Raw genomic sequence first — 16,382 nt, 5'->3', positions numbered from 1 at the left:
AGTTGGCTGTTAGGACTAGGTCGGGGGGAGGGGGGTCGTGCGTGTGGGAGAAAGTAGAAGAGCATGTGGCAGCGTGATCATGGCTGTTGGTTGATGATTCAGTGGCTATGAAAATTGTTTCACGCACCTGACCGTATGGGCGGTCAAAAAACAATAATCCATGAATCCGTGTTTTTTTTATGAAAAAACCTTAGCCACCAAGTTATGTGCTCCTCCAAGTCGTCCCATTCGACTTCCTTGGCCGCGTCGTTGCTCAAGAAGCTTCTGCCCGAGACGACAAGACTGCCTTCGCGCCGACGGATGTCGGCCCCGCACCACGTGTCACAGCTCCGCTCAACGCACCCTCGCGATCTCCTCCGGCTGTCCTCCCTCGTGGGGCCGGCAAGGACGTGCCCGCGATGACGACGCCTCCCCGTCCGCGTCTTCAAACTTAACTCCCAAGGACAACCCATCTTCCGCCCACCCGCACACGCACCCCTCGTCCCGCTGTCACCGGGGCCCAGGCCCCCACCCGCGGTCTTAATTGGCCATCAAGCGAGGGGGTAAAACCGGACCCAAGTCGAGGGGCGCGTCACCTACGGCGTGGACGGAGCCTACCAGTTCCAAACCGCTTTTGCTCGCATCCTCGCCCTCCGTGCGGCGTCCAGACGGACGGCCCCGATCGCGTCGCGCGCCGTATAAAGGGTCGCCGCCCGGCTACGCGCACCCCGGAGATCTTTGCGTGACCGCGCAGCCAAGGGGGAAAAGAAAGAAAAGGAAAACCAACCAGAAGAAAAGCTCGGGAGGAGAGCGTGGGGGGACTAGGGAGCATGGCGGAGCACAAGGAGGAGCCGGTGGCGGAGTCCATGATGGACAAGATCTCCGACAAGTTCCACGGTGGGGACTCGTCGTCGTCGTCCTCGGACTCGGACGACGAGAAGAAGGGGTCGGCGGCGGGCGTCAAGGCCAAGATCTACCGCCTCTTCGGCCGCGAGAAGCCCGTCCACGCCGTCCTCGGCGGCGGCAAGCGTAAGCCCCCGAGCCCTGTGCTCCAGATTGGGAATTGATTATTGTTTGGTGTTAGATCCGTTGCGATCTGATCGCGTTTCGTCTCGCTTGTTTAGTGGGAACTGTTGCTGTTTATTGCTTGGTACGGAGTCCTAACTAGCTTTAGGATAAGATGAGAGAAGCGATAGGACCCTCGGTTATGTGATTTCTCAGCTATCAGTCTGTTCTAGAGCTTGATTGGAGGGTTTAGAGTTTGTTCATAAGCAGTAAACTGAAGGTTTGGGTGTTGAATTTGGGTAATGGCGACGGTTAAACGGCGGCGCAGTTTGTCGTCACTCTGAACCCCTAATATGCTCCAGACGATCTGGGGGCAGTAGAACAGATCTGGATTGCTTAACCGCCTAGATGTTTATTCTGGTGTTTTGGCCTGATGTGAACGCTTGCAATTATTTTTTTGCTTGCAGCTGCTGATCTTGTTCTATGGAGGAACAAGAAGGTCTCCGGAGGGGTGCTTGCTGGCGCTACTGCCATCTGGCTGCTGTTCGAGGTCATGGAGTACCATCTGCTCACCTTGGTGGGCCACTGCCTCATCCTCTCCCTGGCAACCCTCTTCCTCTATTCCAATGTCTGCATTTTCATCCACAAGTGAGATTCTCCTCCTATATGAAATCGATTCAACTTATACTTGACCTGCTGCTGTTGATTGTGGTGCCTGCAGACCATTTGAATTTGCTAATTGCTTAGAACTTCTCATAATCTTTGGTATTTATGATATTTTAGGTCTCCCCCGAACATCCCTGAGGTGAAAATCCCGGAGGACATGACTGTAAACATTGCACTATCACTGCGGCATGAGATCAACCGGGGCTTCTTTACCTTGAGAGAGACTGGTCATGGTCGTGATCTGAAGAAATTCCTCATTGTATGTTGGTTATCTCTTCAATTTGGAAATGATTAATGGTTGGTGCTTTCTTGATCCTGCTCATGAACATGCGACTGTTCTTTGTATTCCCAGGTGATTGGAGGGCTCTGGCTTCTTTCTGTTCTTGGGAGCTACTGCAACTTTTTGACACTGTCATATATAGGTAATGATCACCTGTGCTGCAAGCCTATTTTCTTCACCACTCACTAAATATCGATGCAAGTTATTAATGGACACCTTTTTTTTTCCTGAGTGCAGTCTTTGTGGTGCTGTACACTGTGCCAGTTCTGTATGAGAAGTACGATGACAAGGTGGATGCTTTTGGTGAGAAGGCCATGATCGAATTGAAGAAGTATTATGCCATCTTTGAAGAGAAGGTCCTGTCGAAGATCCCGAAGAACAAGAAGCACTAGATCACAAGAGTTACCCTGCCGCGTATTGCCATCTGTGTTAATCTCAACTTGTTGCCTCATTTTGAAGGATGGTTCTGTGTCATTGCGTCTGTCTTTAGTTAATACTACTTGATACTAGTACATATAGATGTGGTGTGCTAATCCTTTTGTGAAGTGGAGTCATGCCAGCTGAAGATTGTTGATCTTCTTTTTTTTGTTTATTTTTCAACTTTCAGCATGGTTACTCTATCTGGGAGCCGGAAATGTTATGGCATTACCTGTTCTAGTGCCTAGTGATATACTACTGCGTAGTGATTTATCCAGTTTTCTTCGTTCCTTCTATTTAATAGGTACTACCTCTATAAAGAAATATAAGACGTTTAGATATTAGTGATTAGTGATTTATAAACGATCTTATAGCAGTATTTTCTTGGACACAGAGTATTATTTTGAGAGACCATTTATAGGTATTGATAGATTTTCATTCGGTTATAAGAAATATGATAATTTGATATATTTTCACCAAGTATTTATGTAAGGGTTGCAAACAGAGGGTTCGTCTAAATGATGCGACCTCCCTAGCATCTTAACATTGTAAGAGCATAATAACCGCCGGTTTACGGGATGGGAACCTTTTTTGTCCCGAATAGATCCCGCAAAATTGTCTAGAGCATGTGTATTTCGGGCCGTTTCTTCTATAATATCTAGGGGGATTTGGAGCAATTTTTGCAGGGCCTGAAAAGTAAGAAACGGTGGTTGGTGCGAGGGGGATTTGGAGCAATTTTAGCTCCCGTCATGGTCTTCCCCAAGCTCGACCTCGCCGGAATGCCTCGACACCAGTCATCACAGGACCCAAGTTGCCGCTGCTCGAGGCGTGAGCTACGCGAGCTAGTTAGCTACTGCCGCTGCCTGCTCCTCGCGTCCGCCCGGACGCTCCTCGTCCTGCTCCACTCCTCGTCCTGCTCCACGACCTCGCTACTTCTCGCGCTGCGACACCTCCGTCCCAGCTCACGCCTCGTCTGGGAAGGATCTAATTGCAATCTTGCTTGTAGGGGGCTTTATACTATTTTGTAGGGACATGAAACAATTTTATGCGGGATCTGTTCTGCCGACACACATGTCATTCCGTAGAAACACACATACCATCTCGTAAAAACGTTTTACATTGTTCTCTAAGATTGTTTTAGAGGACGAAAATGCATGGAATCTGCTAGAGCTGCTTTAAGGGCGTCTTTGAGGCCATCCCTCAAATCACCATTAAATGTCCAGATGTCATGGATGTTTTCTACAACCCAAACGTCTGCGGCTGTGTCTATATGTTCGTCCCACAAATTGGGAGGAGATTTGCATTAGTTTGGACCTCTGTCACGTGGGATTTATGATAACCTTGGCCCACTAAAGTCCCCTTTCTCGGACCATTTCTCCCATTGCATTGCTTTTCATTCTTCCCTAGAAATAAAGGGTGACCTGCCGCCAGGTCCTTCAATAGCCGTCCTCTGGTGGCAACCCTCTGCCGACGACCGAGGTCGGTCGTCGGTTGTTAAGGGTGGGAGGAGGGGGGGGGGGGTCACCGGATCCATACATGTGGATCGTGTAGCTTTAGGTTTTAGGCCCTTTGGGTTGTTTATCGTCTTGGCTTCACGATGGCGATGGTGACGCTCAAATAAAGAAGCTTTAGATCTTTCCCCAACGAGACGATCAATACTATGATTCGGGATGAATTTGAAATTGTTCAAGCAAGAATGACGTGGCAGCGGCGACATCCTCATGGTGGATTTGTGTTCTCGGGCTCCGCTGTTTGCTCCAGTGTCGACACGGAGCCTGGGAGGTAGTCCACTAGCGGATGTAGATTGTGATCCGCTTCAACAACATTGGAAGATGGTGGATCGTGTGTTGGGTTCGTGGTTTGTGACTGGCAAGTATGGTTTCATCCTTCGACGTCTTAGTGTGCAGGGGTGATAGATCTGGAGTTCGATGGCGTGTTCGAGGTGTTGCCCCGGTTTGATTCGTTCAACGACAATGGCTTCGCCTTTGGTGAGCCACCTTGAAGGTCTACAAAACTACATACCAACGATGGAGCCGCGTCGAGCTCGGATAAGGAGGTGATCCATCATTTTTTTCTTTAATAGCTGCTATGGTGGTGCCGGAGGCTGATGACGAGCGTAGGTGGAAAGTTCAGAGAATTCTTTGGTCTTGATTGTACTCCTTCTGTTCACTTTTATAAGACCTCGAAGACATTTCAGACAATGTATAAAATAGTTCATTTTAAATTGTCTGAAATGACTTATAAAAGTGAATGGAGGAAGTATTTTTTTTATGTTTGATGTTTCTTTGTGCAAATGCTAATGTTTTGACGGTATTTTAGTTTTGTCATGTTGATGTGTACTATAACTTTTATATGGATATAAATGAGACACCAATTGCCATGAAAAAGAGTTTGTATTACGCGTCCGCAAGTTTCGAGGACCAAAGTTTGTAATTTTCTCTGTCGCCTCGGTGGTGCTGCTGTATCAAATGAACCCAAAGTTAGCCCACGATGCAGCCGACCCCCCAAACCTGACACTTGTCACGACTCAGGAACACGACGGCAGCACCGGCCAACACCACCACCGCGGCTCGGCTCGCTGCCCCACCTTCCTCTTTCTTCCCGCCCCCCGCCTCCCTCCCACCGCGGCGTGATTCCAGCGCCGACCACCTACACTACACAAAACCCTAGCCAGTCCCCTCCCCTCCAGCCCGTCCCCACCTCGCATGCTCGCACCCCTCTTCTCCCGAAACCCCAGCCTCCTCTTCCTCCCCGCCGTCGTCCGCATCGCCCGCGGAGCAATGTCGGCCTCGCCGGCCGCCAAGGCGACCGTCTCCGTCGAGTACGCCAAGTCCGGCCGCTCCTCCTGCAAGGGCTGCAGCGCCGCCATCGCCAAGGGCGCGCTCCGCCTCGGCGCCTCCGCCCGCGACCCTCGGGGCTACGACAGCACCAAGTGGTACCACGTCGCCTGCTTCCCCGCCTCCTCGCTCCCGCTTGGCCCCGTCGAGGAGGTCCAGGGGTTCGACTCCATTAAGGTTTGGGTGTTTTTTTTCTGTTCCATTCGTATTTCGATCTGTTCTGTTTTTTTCTTGGAGGCTAAACTCCTGGTATTTGGGGGTTGTGCAGGATGACGATCGCGAGGAGCTGCGAGAGCTTGAGAAGGTAGCACATTCCTCACCTGTTGAAAATGCCTGTTCTGTTAGCGGTCTTCCCGCCACTCCTGCGCTGAATATTTCTGCCTATTGGATGGCAATTTTGAGTAATGTAAAATTATGTTGCTAAGGCCTCCTTCGGTTCATAGGAATATTGTAGGAATTGCAAAGGATAGGAACTTTGTAGAAAAAATTCCTGTGGAGCCCTTTGGTTTATAGGAATGGATTCCTATACCTATGTAGGATAGGTATCAATCCTTCACATTTCAAAGGAAAAAAAAACATTGGACTAGACTCAATGGAAAAATTCCTATCCTATGCATCAAATGACATCTCTTTCTCTGTAGGATTTGAGATGCATGTCATCTCACTTCCTATGATTTTCCTATTCCTATACTATTCCTATCCTATGAACCAAAGGAGGCCTAAATCATAAGGTGGAACGTTGGGGGTACCTTTCTATATAATCGATTTTTTTATGAGCAAAGGAATAAGAGATTTGACTTGTGCCTCCACAGAATGTAGTTTTGCTTCATAAAAATATGAACTGTTCCATGAACTTGAGAAATCTACTCTTTTCAGAATAATAAGAGAGACCAGACTGCAGTCAGTCCATTGGAAGTACCAAGTCCGAAGAAAGCAAAGGTTTCGCCTAAAGCAGAGGTGGCAGAAAAAGGAAGTGTCTCTGTTGAATATGCCAAGTCCGCCCGTTCCACCTGCAAGGCCTGCAATGCAAGCATCGCCAAGGGCGCTCTTCGCATTGGCGTCTCAGTCCATGACCCCCGTGGCTTCGACAGCACCAAGTGGTACCATGTCGCCTGCTTCCCCACCTCGTCGCATCCACTAGGCCCTGTTGAGAAGCTCAAGGGGTTCGACTCCATTAAGGTTTGTGCTCTGGGAGGCTTCATTTAATTGTTATTTAGTTCTGTTTCTGTATTTTTCTTTGGTGGCTAAACTGTTACTTTTGGCCTCCAGGATGATGATCGTGAGGAGTTACGGGAGCTAGAGAAGGTAACACATTCCCCACTTGCTGAAATGTCTACGCTGCTGTATGATGAATATTTCTGAGTACTAAATACTACCATATTTTGCAATAGTTTTGTAGAAGTATGTGTTTGTCCATAAAATTTACCCATTTTCAGAATAAAAAGGGAGACCAGGCTGCAGTTGGTCCAGTGGAACTATCAAGTCCGAACAAAGGAAATTCCCATATATCTTTACCTGAAGTAGAGGTGGCTGAAAAGGCAAGTGTATTTTATGACACCCAATATTTACTGTGGATTGTTTTGTGGGCTTTTATTCTAATGAAGTTTGGATGTCAATTGTTTGAAATTTGTGGATTTGATGGGAGGTGAACAGGAGATAACAGTTGGCCACTCATAGATCTCGTTTAGACAAAGTGGTATTGTTACCACATGATATTTCTGCACATTAGTAATTGGTGCACTTTTGATCCTTGTTTGTCTCTGTGACATGCCATGTCTTACATCACAGTTTGTTTAGTTTGGAATGCTTAGTTTGATTCACCATGTGTAAAGGTAAAGTGACTTGCCTACTTTCAAATCCCTCTCCTTTTGCATCATAGTATTTAGAGGCATCAATCATGTGACGTTTATAGTTCTAAGTTTCGCTTGAAGCTTCCTTACTAAGGTTGGATAAGCTCCATGAATAAGCCAGAGGTAGTATCAGATGTTAGCCTATTATAACTTGCACTTCGTCACATTCTATGTTCTTTACGAAGGTGGTGAATGCTGATCCTTTTATTTTGAGAGTCCATCCTAAGAAATGACTAGTACACATCTTTGTATCTTACACGTTTTCTAAAAAAAAATCCTACTACACTAAATCAATTAAATAACCAAGGCTGTGAAGTGGGGTAATGTTGACAGGACAACCGAGTCACTTTTTTTGAGTGAAAAAGGTTTATACTGTAGCCACCTCCTTCCTCTTTGTTTTCTTAACTTCACCTTGGAGCTCAGCTGCATGGTTATTTTTATTTGATTTATAATGCTGGTTTTGTTTTCCATAACAGTCGTCTCCAGGGAACAAAACAGTTGGTACAGCGATACCCTTTTCGCCTTCTGATATCAAGAAAACATACAAGGTAGTCTTGTAAATCCTAGCTAGTCTTACTCAGGTGTTTCTCTCTCTTTGGCTGTTGATAAACATTTTATTGTACTGAGTTACTACATGCACACCTTGTTGTCTGTTGACGCAGGATGCTACCCTTCCCACTCATTGGAAGGCTTTTGATACCGTTATTTTCCGTGAGCAGGTGTGTAGAGGAAAAAAAAGAAAGTAACAGCTCTCAAGAATTATTTTATCCTTAAACAGTCTATATCACTCTACTACTTTTGGTTACATACCGTCTTGTAAAATTGTCAGAAAGTAACTTTGTGCAATTCTAATGTTCAGGATGATGGCCTTCATGCTTCAGCTAAGATTGCTGCTTTTGATTTCGACGGGTGCCTCGCCAAAACCTCAGTGAAGATGTATTATATTATATAATTTCCCTTCTTAAAATATGTTATGTTTGATAAGAGTGTTCTACATGCTTGTTCTGTGAATGTGGTATCAAATATTCATCGTTTTATAATGAAGACACATTTTAATTGATTTGCTACAGAAAAGATTTGTGTTACAGTTCAGTTCTATGGGCAATGTTTGTCTGGTTGGGCAATCTCATATAATGTCATCTATCTGTAAGTTATGGACTAATGTGTCCTACATCTTGTCATAACTGGAAGTGCAGAATGATATGTCTGTTAAAATCCAAAATGCTTCTTATTTAAATGTGAACATTTGATTAAAAAAAGTTTAGTCCATGCATGCATGACGTGGGCTCTCTACATAGGGCGCTCATTACCACATGTTCCTGAAGCACACGTATAGTATGCTACACTAATCTTAAAGAATCTTAAACTGTAGGAAATCACAACTTTTCATCATTCATCATTGCCCCTGTCTTGGTGTTCTTGACCTAATTGGTTTCCTTTTTTACAACCGTCCATTTCAAGTAACCTTCTCTTGAGAAAAATATTTGGTACCTAGATCTACTAGAGTTTGAGTTGTGAAAAAAAAGTGCTTATCTGATGGTCTTGAGTATAACCGTTAGGTGCTGGCTTGTGCGATGTGATCTCCGGAGACTGACTTTTTATAAATGGAGTTTCTGATTTGAATGCTTCTCTTATATGAGCTGTTACACTAGGGAGACAGTTGATAAATTTTGACCTACTGCAAATGTAGCATTGGTGCAGACAAGTGGTCTTTACAGCACAAATCAATTCCTGACAAGTTGCAAAGCCTGTACAATGATGGCTACAAGTTGGTTAGTTTCTTTCTTATTTTGATTCCATCACTTTACTCTTCTTCTGTATCTGTGTACTCCATTTCAAGATAAGTATACACATGGCGTGTTAATACAAAATCATGTTGTATGGTGTTGGCAGGTCATATTCACCAATGAGTCAAACATTGAGCGCTGGAAGAATAAGCGGCAGCAAGCTGTTTACTCAAAAGTTGGACGCCTTGACAACTTTATTGAGTGTGTTAAAGTCCCTATTCAGGTATTCTGCTAACCTATCTTCTTTTCTCTAATATTTGTGTTAAAATGTGTCTCTTATGTTTCTGATCGATCCCTTGACATAATAAAAAATAATAATAAGAGCTGTAGCTTATTGTGCTTGTGTTTCCCCGCAGGTTTTCATTGCGTGTGGTACAGGGAAAGGAAAAGGCACACCGGATGATCTGTTTCGCAAACCAAATTCAGGAATGTGGTGGTTGATGGCAGAGCATTTCAATTCTGGAATTGCCATCGACATGGACCAGTAATCATTCTATTTCTGATTTTTTTTCCAGAGTCACCATTTTGAATTGATTTATTTCATAGGGCGTAAGCTTAAACATTTAATTTTGAATGTATTTTGTTATCTCTGTTCATATGTGGTTGTTGGACAAGCAGCTGACATGCACACGGTTCATTTTTGTTTGTTTCTGTGAGCTGCATGTGTCGCTTAGCCATGGTTTCATTCAGGACAATTGCTTCTTGGAGCCATGCCCCTGTTGCTAACTTGCTTATATATCAACCACACTCACAAGACTGTCCTTGTGATCTACATGAAAGTACTGTTGTAGTATGTGTAAGATTCACCACATATCCTATGTTTAGGGCTTTAGGCCGAGTGATCAGCACATGAAGCTCCATTATAGCACCCGAGGTTCTGAGTTTGCTGCTAAATCCACACAAAGAATAGGGCCTCCACAGCTTAAACAAGAGTTATGCTGTTATGCAAACTAGTATTGCTCACCTTGTTCTTATAGTGTAAGTCTCTGAGTCTGTTCAGTATGTTGCTGCAAGAATTCATGCCACACCTTTTTCTCCTTAGGATTTGGTCATGCTACATGCTCTCCTTCTGAAATTCCCTGTGCCTTTTCAGATCTTTCTATGTTGGTGATGCTGCTGGGAGAGAGAATGATCATAGTGACGCTGATATAGAATTTGCTAAGGTATGGTGAAAAAACCTCTACCCTTGAGCTACAATGCACTAGCATTTCTTCATTTGAGTTCAAACATTCAGCAACTTGAAATGCCCCTCACACTTTTACTTGTCATTTATAGAAATGCCAATGAACTGGGTTTAGAAGCATATTTTTTATTTAGAAACTGGGACCTGATCACACCATACATCAGCATTTAAACCTGTAAATTTGAAAGTTGTTCTTTTAGCTATGCAATCAATTAGGAGACACAGTTTGAAAAGCGACAGATAACAGTTAGATAGGATATACTCCCTCAGTAAACAAATATAAGACGTTTTAGATTACTCAGAGGGAGTAGATCTTAAAGCTTGTAATAGGTACCATCAGATCAAGCAATTGTTTCTTCTGGAGTTTGGAAAGCTAGCCTTAGAACCCTTGGTTATAACCTGGATTTTTCAGCCATCTTTGTGTGTTAGGAGAACTTGTTAATTGGATATTCGTAAGCCGAGATGTGAATGATTTACTCTATAATTTGATAAGTCCATGTGAATAAACTATTTAAACATCCTTTCACGATAGTAAGAATCCCATCATAATGAACTCAGTGCGCTCAGAATTTGCCCGGCATGGCTCTGGGAATAGGTGCAGATTAAACATCCTGTTCTAGTTCTAGTTCCATTATCATTTTGACTTCATGCGGTACTGTCCTTATATGGGTATAAGACCCTACTTGCTAGCTGAGGCAACATGTCAGAATGATACAATAAAATCCAAGATACCCTTTTCCAAATCCCTGCTATTGGTACGTTTGCCATTTTGCTAATCACTGATGAAATAGACTATAGTTGAACTTGAAGCTAGTTTAAAGAATGCTGGTTCCATCTAAAATAATTTAGTATGCGAAAATAATTCCATTGTTTCCTCTAGAAAGCTGGATTATCTCATATATAATCCCCCACCCATCAGGTTTATGTACTTCTCTGCGGTACCTTGTCTGCATTTCCTATGTTATTTGTTCCACCAAAAGCTTTTTATTTTTTGAACTTTTTTGTTCGATATGCTACTTCATAGTTAGTAAGCTTTAATTGGCTCTATATTGTTTGCCTTCCCATTTCTGACTTTCTGTTGTATTTTCCATTATAGGCCATCGGTCTGAAGTTTCACGTTCCTGAAGAATTCTTCGGTCCCTAGGCGTTCACTGTGAGCAGCTATGTTAGGTGGTGAATAAGATGGTTTACTAATTGCCGTAGGTCGGTGTCTCATGTTTGGAATCTAAGAATGCCGCAGTTATTCTGACGTTGCAAGATCGCTGTTTAAACTTGCCGTAGTCCTTTGGTAGTATCATGCCTGTTCGGCTAGGATCGACTTGAATCAATGTACTGGGGGCGGGGAACTGTTGGGATCTGAGTCAATGCCATACTGGGACTCGTCGATCACTGATTTCTGTCGCCCAGTTGACTCGTATAATTGTCACCAGTGTCAAATGCGGGTTCACGCCCCCCATACCTTGTGTCCCAAAAGGCAAAAGACACCATTTTTCTCTCCCTGGTGGCATCAAAGTAAGAGACGCTGGTTCTTTTCTCTAGTTCTCTAACCTTCGCTAGCGGGAACAAAATGACAGGAAACAACCGTACGTCTGGGAGTCCTTCAAAGTCCAAACCTCGAATTCTTAGAAACCCAAATTCCAAGCTCTGAACAATGCCAGAATATGTTCCTGCTGCTGTTATACTTGTTCTTGATGATTATTCACGTGGGAAACAAATCCAAGAGAAGCCCCTGTGTTAAATTGACACGGTTATAGATTTAACACTGCAGTCCGCACTCTGCAGAATGCGCAGCCTGGGAATAATTAGGCTTAGCGCATCTCAAAATAAACTTCCACTTGCATTGCTACTGACAACCAATGACTCCTTGGGGATTAAGGCCCCGTTCGGGAATTCATCAACTTCTAGAATCTGCGGAGCGGCGATTTGCTTGCTCCCTGATTTTGTACTACAGCTCCGTCCGCTTCTGGAGTGGAGTGTGGAGCGGAGTACTCCCGAACAGGCACTAAGGCCAACTCCACCGCGCGACCCTATCCTGTTTGCCCCCATTCGTTTGGGGTAAAACGGACAAACCAGACGGCCCAACGCGTGACCGCAAACGGACATTTGTTCGCTTTGTGTCCGCTTTCGATCTATCCGCGGCCCAAGTTTGCGCCGGTTTTGGGGTGAAACGGACAACGTGCGGACGAGTGGGACGCGCGCTTGTCCTCCCCTGGCCTGCCTGTCGGTGGGAGAAACCGAAACCCCCCACGCCCTATTTGGCGCCATTTTCTACAAACCCTCCCACGTCCCTCCCGCCCACCCCCTCTCTCCCCCGTCCATGGCCGACGCCCCGTCGAATTCCGAGGGCCTGGCCGTCGACCCGCCCACAAAGGTGAAGAAGAAGGCGGCCAAGGCGCCAAGGAAGCCGCGGTCGGAGTGCACGCCGGAGGAGATCGCCAAGTTGGACGCGGAATCGGCGAAGAGGAGGAAGCGGAGAGCGGTCGTCAAGGTCAATGCCGCCGTGGCCAAGTTCGCCGCCCAGCGCGATGCGATGGAGGCCGCGCGGCGCAAGGCCGCGGTCGACGAGAAGGAGGACCTCGTCAACAAAGCGCACGCCCTTCTCATGCTTGGCATGGGCCGTCCGGCCGGGTTCCCTGCAGCGGCCGCCGGCCCCGCGAGCACAGGCTCGTCGGTCGCCCGGCCTCCGCACTGCCAGTCGCCGACGTCGTGGACCGCGCCCATGTCGCCCGGCTTTCCTCCGCCAAGGCACGACAGCTAGACCCGTTTCTCGGGGTCGCCGGACGTGGGCTTGTTCGCCCCGTCCACACCGCGCCCCGCGGCCATCATCGACCTCAACGTCACGCCTGGGTCCAGCAGCGGCGGCCGGGCGTCCGTCGAGATGCAAAGGAAGCAAGCACGGGCACCGTTCACGGGCACCATGTCGCCCCCCCGCGTCTTGTTTGACGGAATGCCAACACCGACGCCAATGGTCGACGACCCCTTCTACAACCAGTACATGGAGGACGTGATCTTCGAGGGTGGGCATGGCCGTGCCTACGACCCCGAGGAGACCCAAAGTCAGGATGGCCGCGCCCAGTACGTGCCCGATGAAGAGGCCGACGACCGTGCTGACTACGACCATGGTGACTCGTGGCATGAAGACGATGACATCTATGTCGAAGGTGATGGTGATGAAGAAGAAGGCAATGGCGTTGATATTAGTGGCGAGCCATTGTTCATCGACGAGCTCATCCAAAGAGCGGAAGCACAAAAGAAGAGGAAGAGCATTTGCACGGTTTCATACACACAAGATGAGGACAAGTTGATTTGCCAAGCTTGGATGGAGATTAGCCAAGATCCGAAGACCAGCGCGCAACAAAAGGGCATTGTTTTTTGGACGAGAGTCCACAAAACATTTCATGAAAGGAAGATGTTTGAGCCCTACCAATTTACAAGCAACCGTGGCATCGGCTCGATTCAAAAGAGATGGTTGTTCATCCAACAAGAGTGCAACAAGTATTGCACCACATTTGAGAGCGTTGAAGCACGACCCGTGAGTGGTCTCGGCGTTGGGGACATGATATGCTATCCTCTTCCTAGCCCTTTCCTTGCTACGGCCATGAGACTTCGGCCGTGTATATGTTTGCATGTTCACTTCTTGTTGATCATGTGGTTTTGACATTTCAATCTTTGGAGGCATTCAAGGCCCGGCACAATGACAAGCCATTCACTCTTACGCATTGTTGGACGATCATCAACAATTGCCCCTAAGTTCAAGGACCAATACCGTGAACTACAAAGGAAGAGAGGACTAAAGACGTCCAAGTTCGCCGGAGGTGGAGATGGCGAGGCGTTGAAGAGGTCGAGGGGCAAGATCAACTCCAAGGTTGATGACATACGTGATGCCTCATCCATGGCATTGCATGACACTTTTGCATAACATGATGTCCCAAAAGGATGTGAGGGACGAGAAGAAGCGGCAAAGCAAGGAGGAGCAAATGAAGCAATACCTAGACCTTCAAAGAAAGAAACTTGAGATGGAGGAGGCGGCCAAGAGGAGGAAGATCGACATGGAGGAGGCGGCCTGGCAAAGGCAGCTCGACATGGAGGAGGCGGCCCGACAAAGGCAGCTCGACATCGAGGAGGCGGCCCGACAAAGGCAACTCGACATCGAGGCCGACAACGTCAAGGCCAGGCAGAGGCAGCTCGACATCGAGGCCACGAATGCCGCCGCAAAAGCGAAGGAGGTGGCCCTTGCGATCATGAGCGTGGACTTGTCGAAGATGAGCGACAAGACGAGGGCCTGGTTCGAGGCCAAGCAGAAGGAGATGCTCGACGCCGAAGGCCTGAACTAGGTCATCCGATCGGCCGTGGCCGTTCTTTTTGGAGGCTGGCATGGGTGCCGCCCGCCCGCTAGGCCGCTGGCTGTGTGCCGGCGAGAAAACATTTATTTTGGTGGCCGACTGTGTTGCCGGCCGCTGGCTGTGTTGCTGGCGAGGACAACTATTCATTTTGGGGGTTGGCTGTGTTGCCGGCCGCTGGTTGATGCCGGCGATGGACGTGTAGGCCGCTGGCTCTGTTACCGGTGTGATGAACCGGGGCCGCTAGCCTGAACTAGGGCTTGGCATTTGAAACGTTCTTTTGGTTTTTTAAATAGACACGGACATGATGAGGCAAATGGATGCGGCTGCGCGCTGGGCGCACGGCCACCGCATCTCAGGTCACGCCCGGACACCATCCCAAATTCCTACCCAAACGGACAGAATCCGGACAAAACGGACGTCCGTTTGGAGTCGCGCGGTGGAGTTGGCCTAAGTCTGCAGTCTGCATAGTACTACGTACTCCCTGACAAATGTCAACGTGCTTGTCTTTTCTCTAGTTCATGATCTAGTTAGGGATTAAGTCTGCAGGGACGAGCAAAAATAGTCAGAGTGATGTGCACTATATGGTACTCCAGGAATCGCTGGGTTCATGATCAAGATCAACTAGATCCTGCCACTGCTATGAGAAGGATTAGAGGGGACTTGGCACTTCTCGATCTTCCTCGACATCATGCAGCTCTCTTGCCGGGTCATGGATAGGGCCCACCAGTGGGGCAGTGGATCAAAATTGATCGTGATAGTGCGATCAACTGTGTTGGAGACCACCGTTGAATGGTGACAAAACGCACCAGGTTATACAAGCTGTACTCATCTCTGAAGATGTACTATTCTTGATCAGTTTAGACTGCGTCAGCTGCCACCGACGGCGGTCTTTCTGGGGAACCGGCAATCGAGATGCAGGATTGATTCGCTGGTAAGTGAATCGATTTGTTTCACCAGCCGACCAAAGCATGCTGCAGCTGAGACGGACGATCTGGAGGAGGGCGCGGTGGCCTGTGTCCAAGAGGATGCGCGCCGTGGAGAACACGGAGGCGCTGTCGCTGACCACGTTCACGTCCCTGCTGATCGAGTTCGTGGCGAGGCTGGACTGGTGCACGCCGTCGACGAGCTCCCCAGGCTTGATCGAGTTCAAGGAAGAAGGCGAGGCGAGTTTGAGTAGCTACTAGGAGTTGGCCGTGTCTCACGAATCGGTCGTTCGATGCGTCTCACGAATCACGACGCTACTTTTTATTTTTGAGAATCGAATCACGACGCTACTATTCGCGCCATACCATACTATGCCAATCAATTGGGCTTGGACTTGGGCTTTTCCATCAAAAAAGCACGAAGTGGGCCACCTATGTAATCTACGAAGATTCATGTAGATGCCAGCCTAGCTCGCTCCGGCTTGGAGGGTTCCGCAGCAGCCGTGTGCACAGACACAGACCGTCAGTGGGTTCCATCGTTTCTATGGTTCTTCTGATGAGGCCCTTTTTATACACAGGAACCCTTTCTTTCGTCAAAAGGTATTGCGAACTTGTATAGTTCATATTCTTTGGCTCTACTTATCCATTATGAAGTAAATATGTCTTTTCACAATAAGAGTTATCCATACAATGATAGTATTTAATTATTAAAGTTGGCTAAGTGGCTGAGCCTGTTAGTCTGTTCTTTTAAGATAAAGGAGCATACTTATTTTTCTTTTTATTACTATTTTCTCTGCTTAATGGATAACCACGATCATCCATGGAGTCAAGAAGGTTGCAGCAGTAGAAGCGATCGCCTGTCACGAACTTTGTATCTTGTTGAGAATTTGCTACTTCAAAATTTTATTGTTGCCTCCGACTCGAAACAAGTGATAAGCGACATTGAGAAGGAAACAGACAGTACCTATGGACACATTATCAAGGAGGTCAAACATTGAGCATCAAACTTCAAGTACAAATACATTTTCGAAGGCCGAGCAACCAACACAGATTCAGATAGCAAAAATGCTAAACACACGGGCATTCTACGGAGCTGTTGGGGCTAACGATAA

General features: G+C 47.1%; 2 protein-coding genes across 2 annotated transcripts; both read left to right on the top strand.

Moving 5' to 3' along the window:
- The first annotated feature begins 704 nt into the window (after window positions 1-704).
- On the top strand, window positions 705-2,624 carry LOC119268916 (reticulon-like protein B1). Its single transcript, XM_037550634.1, has 5 exons — window positions 705-1,008; window positions 1,452-1,632; window positions 1,768-1,909; window positions 2,003-2,072; window positions 2,168-2,624. Exons 1-5 carry the CDS (start codon window positions 810-812, stop codon window positions 2,320-2,322), a joined length of 747 nt encoding a protein of 248 aa, XP_037406531.1. The 5' UTR covers window positions 705-809; the 3' UTR covers window positions 2,323-2,624.
- Window positions 2,625-4,923: 2,299 nt separating this feature from the next.
- LOC119268915 (polynucleotide 3'-phosphatase ZDP-like) lies at window positions 4,924-11,460 on the top strand. Its single transcript, XM_037550633.1, has 13 exons — window positions 4,924-5,361; window positions 5,453-5,488; window positions 6,061-6,363; window positions 6,454-6,489; window positions 6,621-6,722; window positions 7,511-7,582; window positions 7,697-7,753; window positions 7,894-7,970; window positions 8,725-8,806; window positions 8,928-9,044; window positions 9,178-9,305; window positions 9,915-9,984; window positions 11,101-11,460. The coding sequence occupies exons 1-13, from the start codon at window positions 5,053-5,055 to the stop codon at window positions 11,146-11,148; spliced, it is 1,437 nt and encodes a 478-aa protein (XP_037406530.1). The 5' UTR covers window positions 4,924-5,052; the 3' UTR covers window positions 11,149-11,460.
- Window positions 11,461-16,382: the final 4,922 nt, after the last annotated feature.

This window comes from Triticum dicoccoides, chromosome 3A (assembly GCF_002162155.2).
Source record: "Triticum dicoccoides isolate Atlit2015 ecotype Zavitan chromosome 3A, WEW_v2.0, whole genome shotgun sequence".
NCBI classification, from domain to species: Eukaryota; Viridiplantae; Streptophyta; class Magnoliopsida; order Poales; family Poaceae; genus Triticum; species Triticum dicoccoides.
The sequence above is the reverse complement of the archived record's forward strand: the minus strand, read 5'-3'. Positions and strand labels throughout refer to the sequence as shown.

Coding starts and splice junctions, on each gene's coding strand:
- LOC119268916 (XM_037550634.1), top strand. CDS start 810: ATGGCGGAGCACAAGGAGGAGCCGGTGGCGGAGTCCATGATGGACAAG. Junction 1,633..1,767: donor GTCTGCATTTTCATCCACAA/GTGAGATTCTCC, acceptor ATGATATTTTAG/GTCTCCCCCGAACATCCCTG. Junction 1,910..2,002: donor ATCTGAAGAAATTCCTCATT/GTATGTTGGTTA, acceptor TTGTATTCCCAG/GTGATTGGAGGGCTCTGGCT.
- LOC119268915 (XM_037550633.1), top strand. CDS start 5,053: ATGCTCGCACCCCTCTTCTCCCGAAACCCCAGCCTCCTCTTCCTCCCC. Junction 5,489..6,060: donor AGCTGCGAGAGCTTGAGAAG/GTAGCACATTCC, acceptor TACTCTTTTCAG/AATAATAAGAGAGACCAGAC. Junction 6,490..6,620: donor AGTTACGGGAGCTAGAGAAG/GTAACACATTCC, acceptor ACCCATTTTCAG/AATAAAAAGGGAGACCAGGC.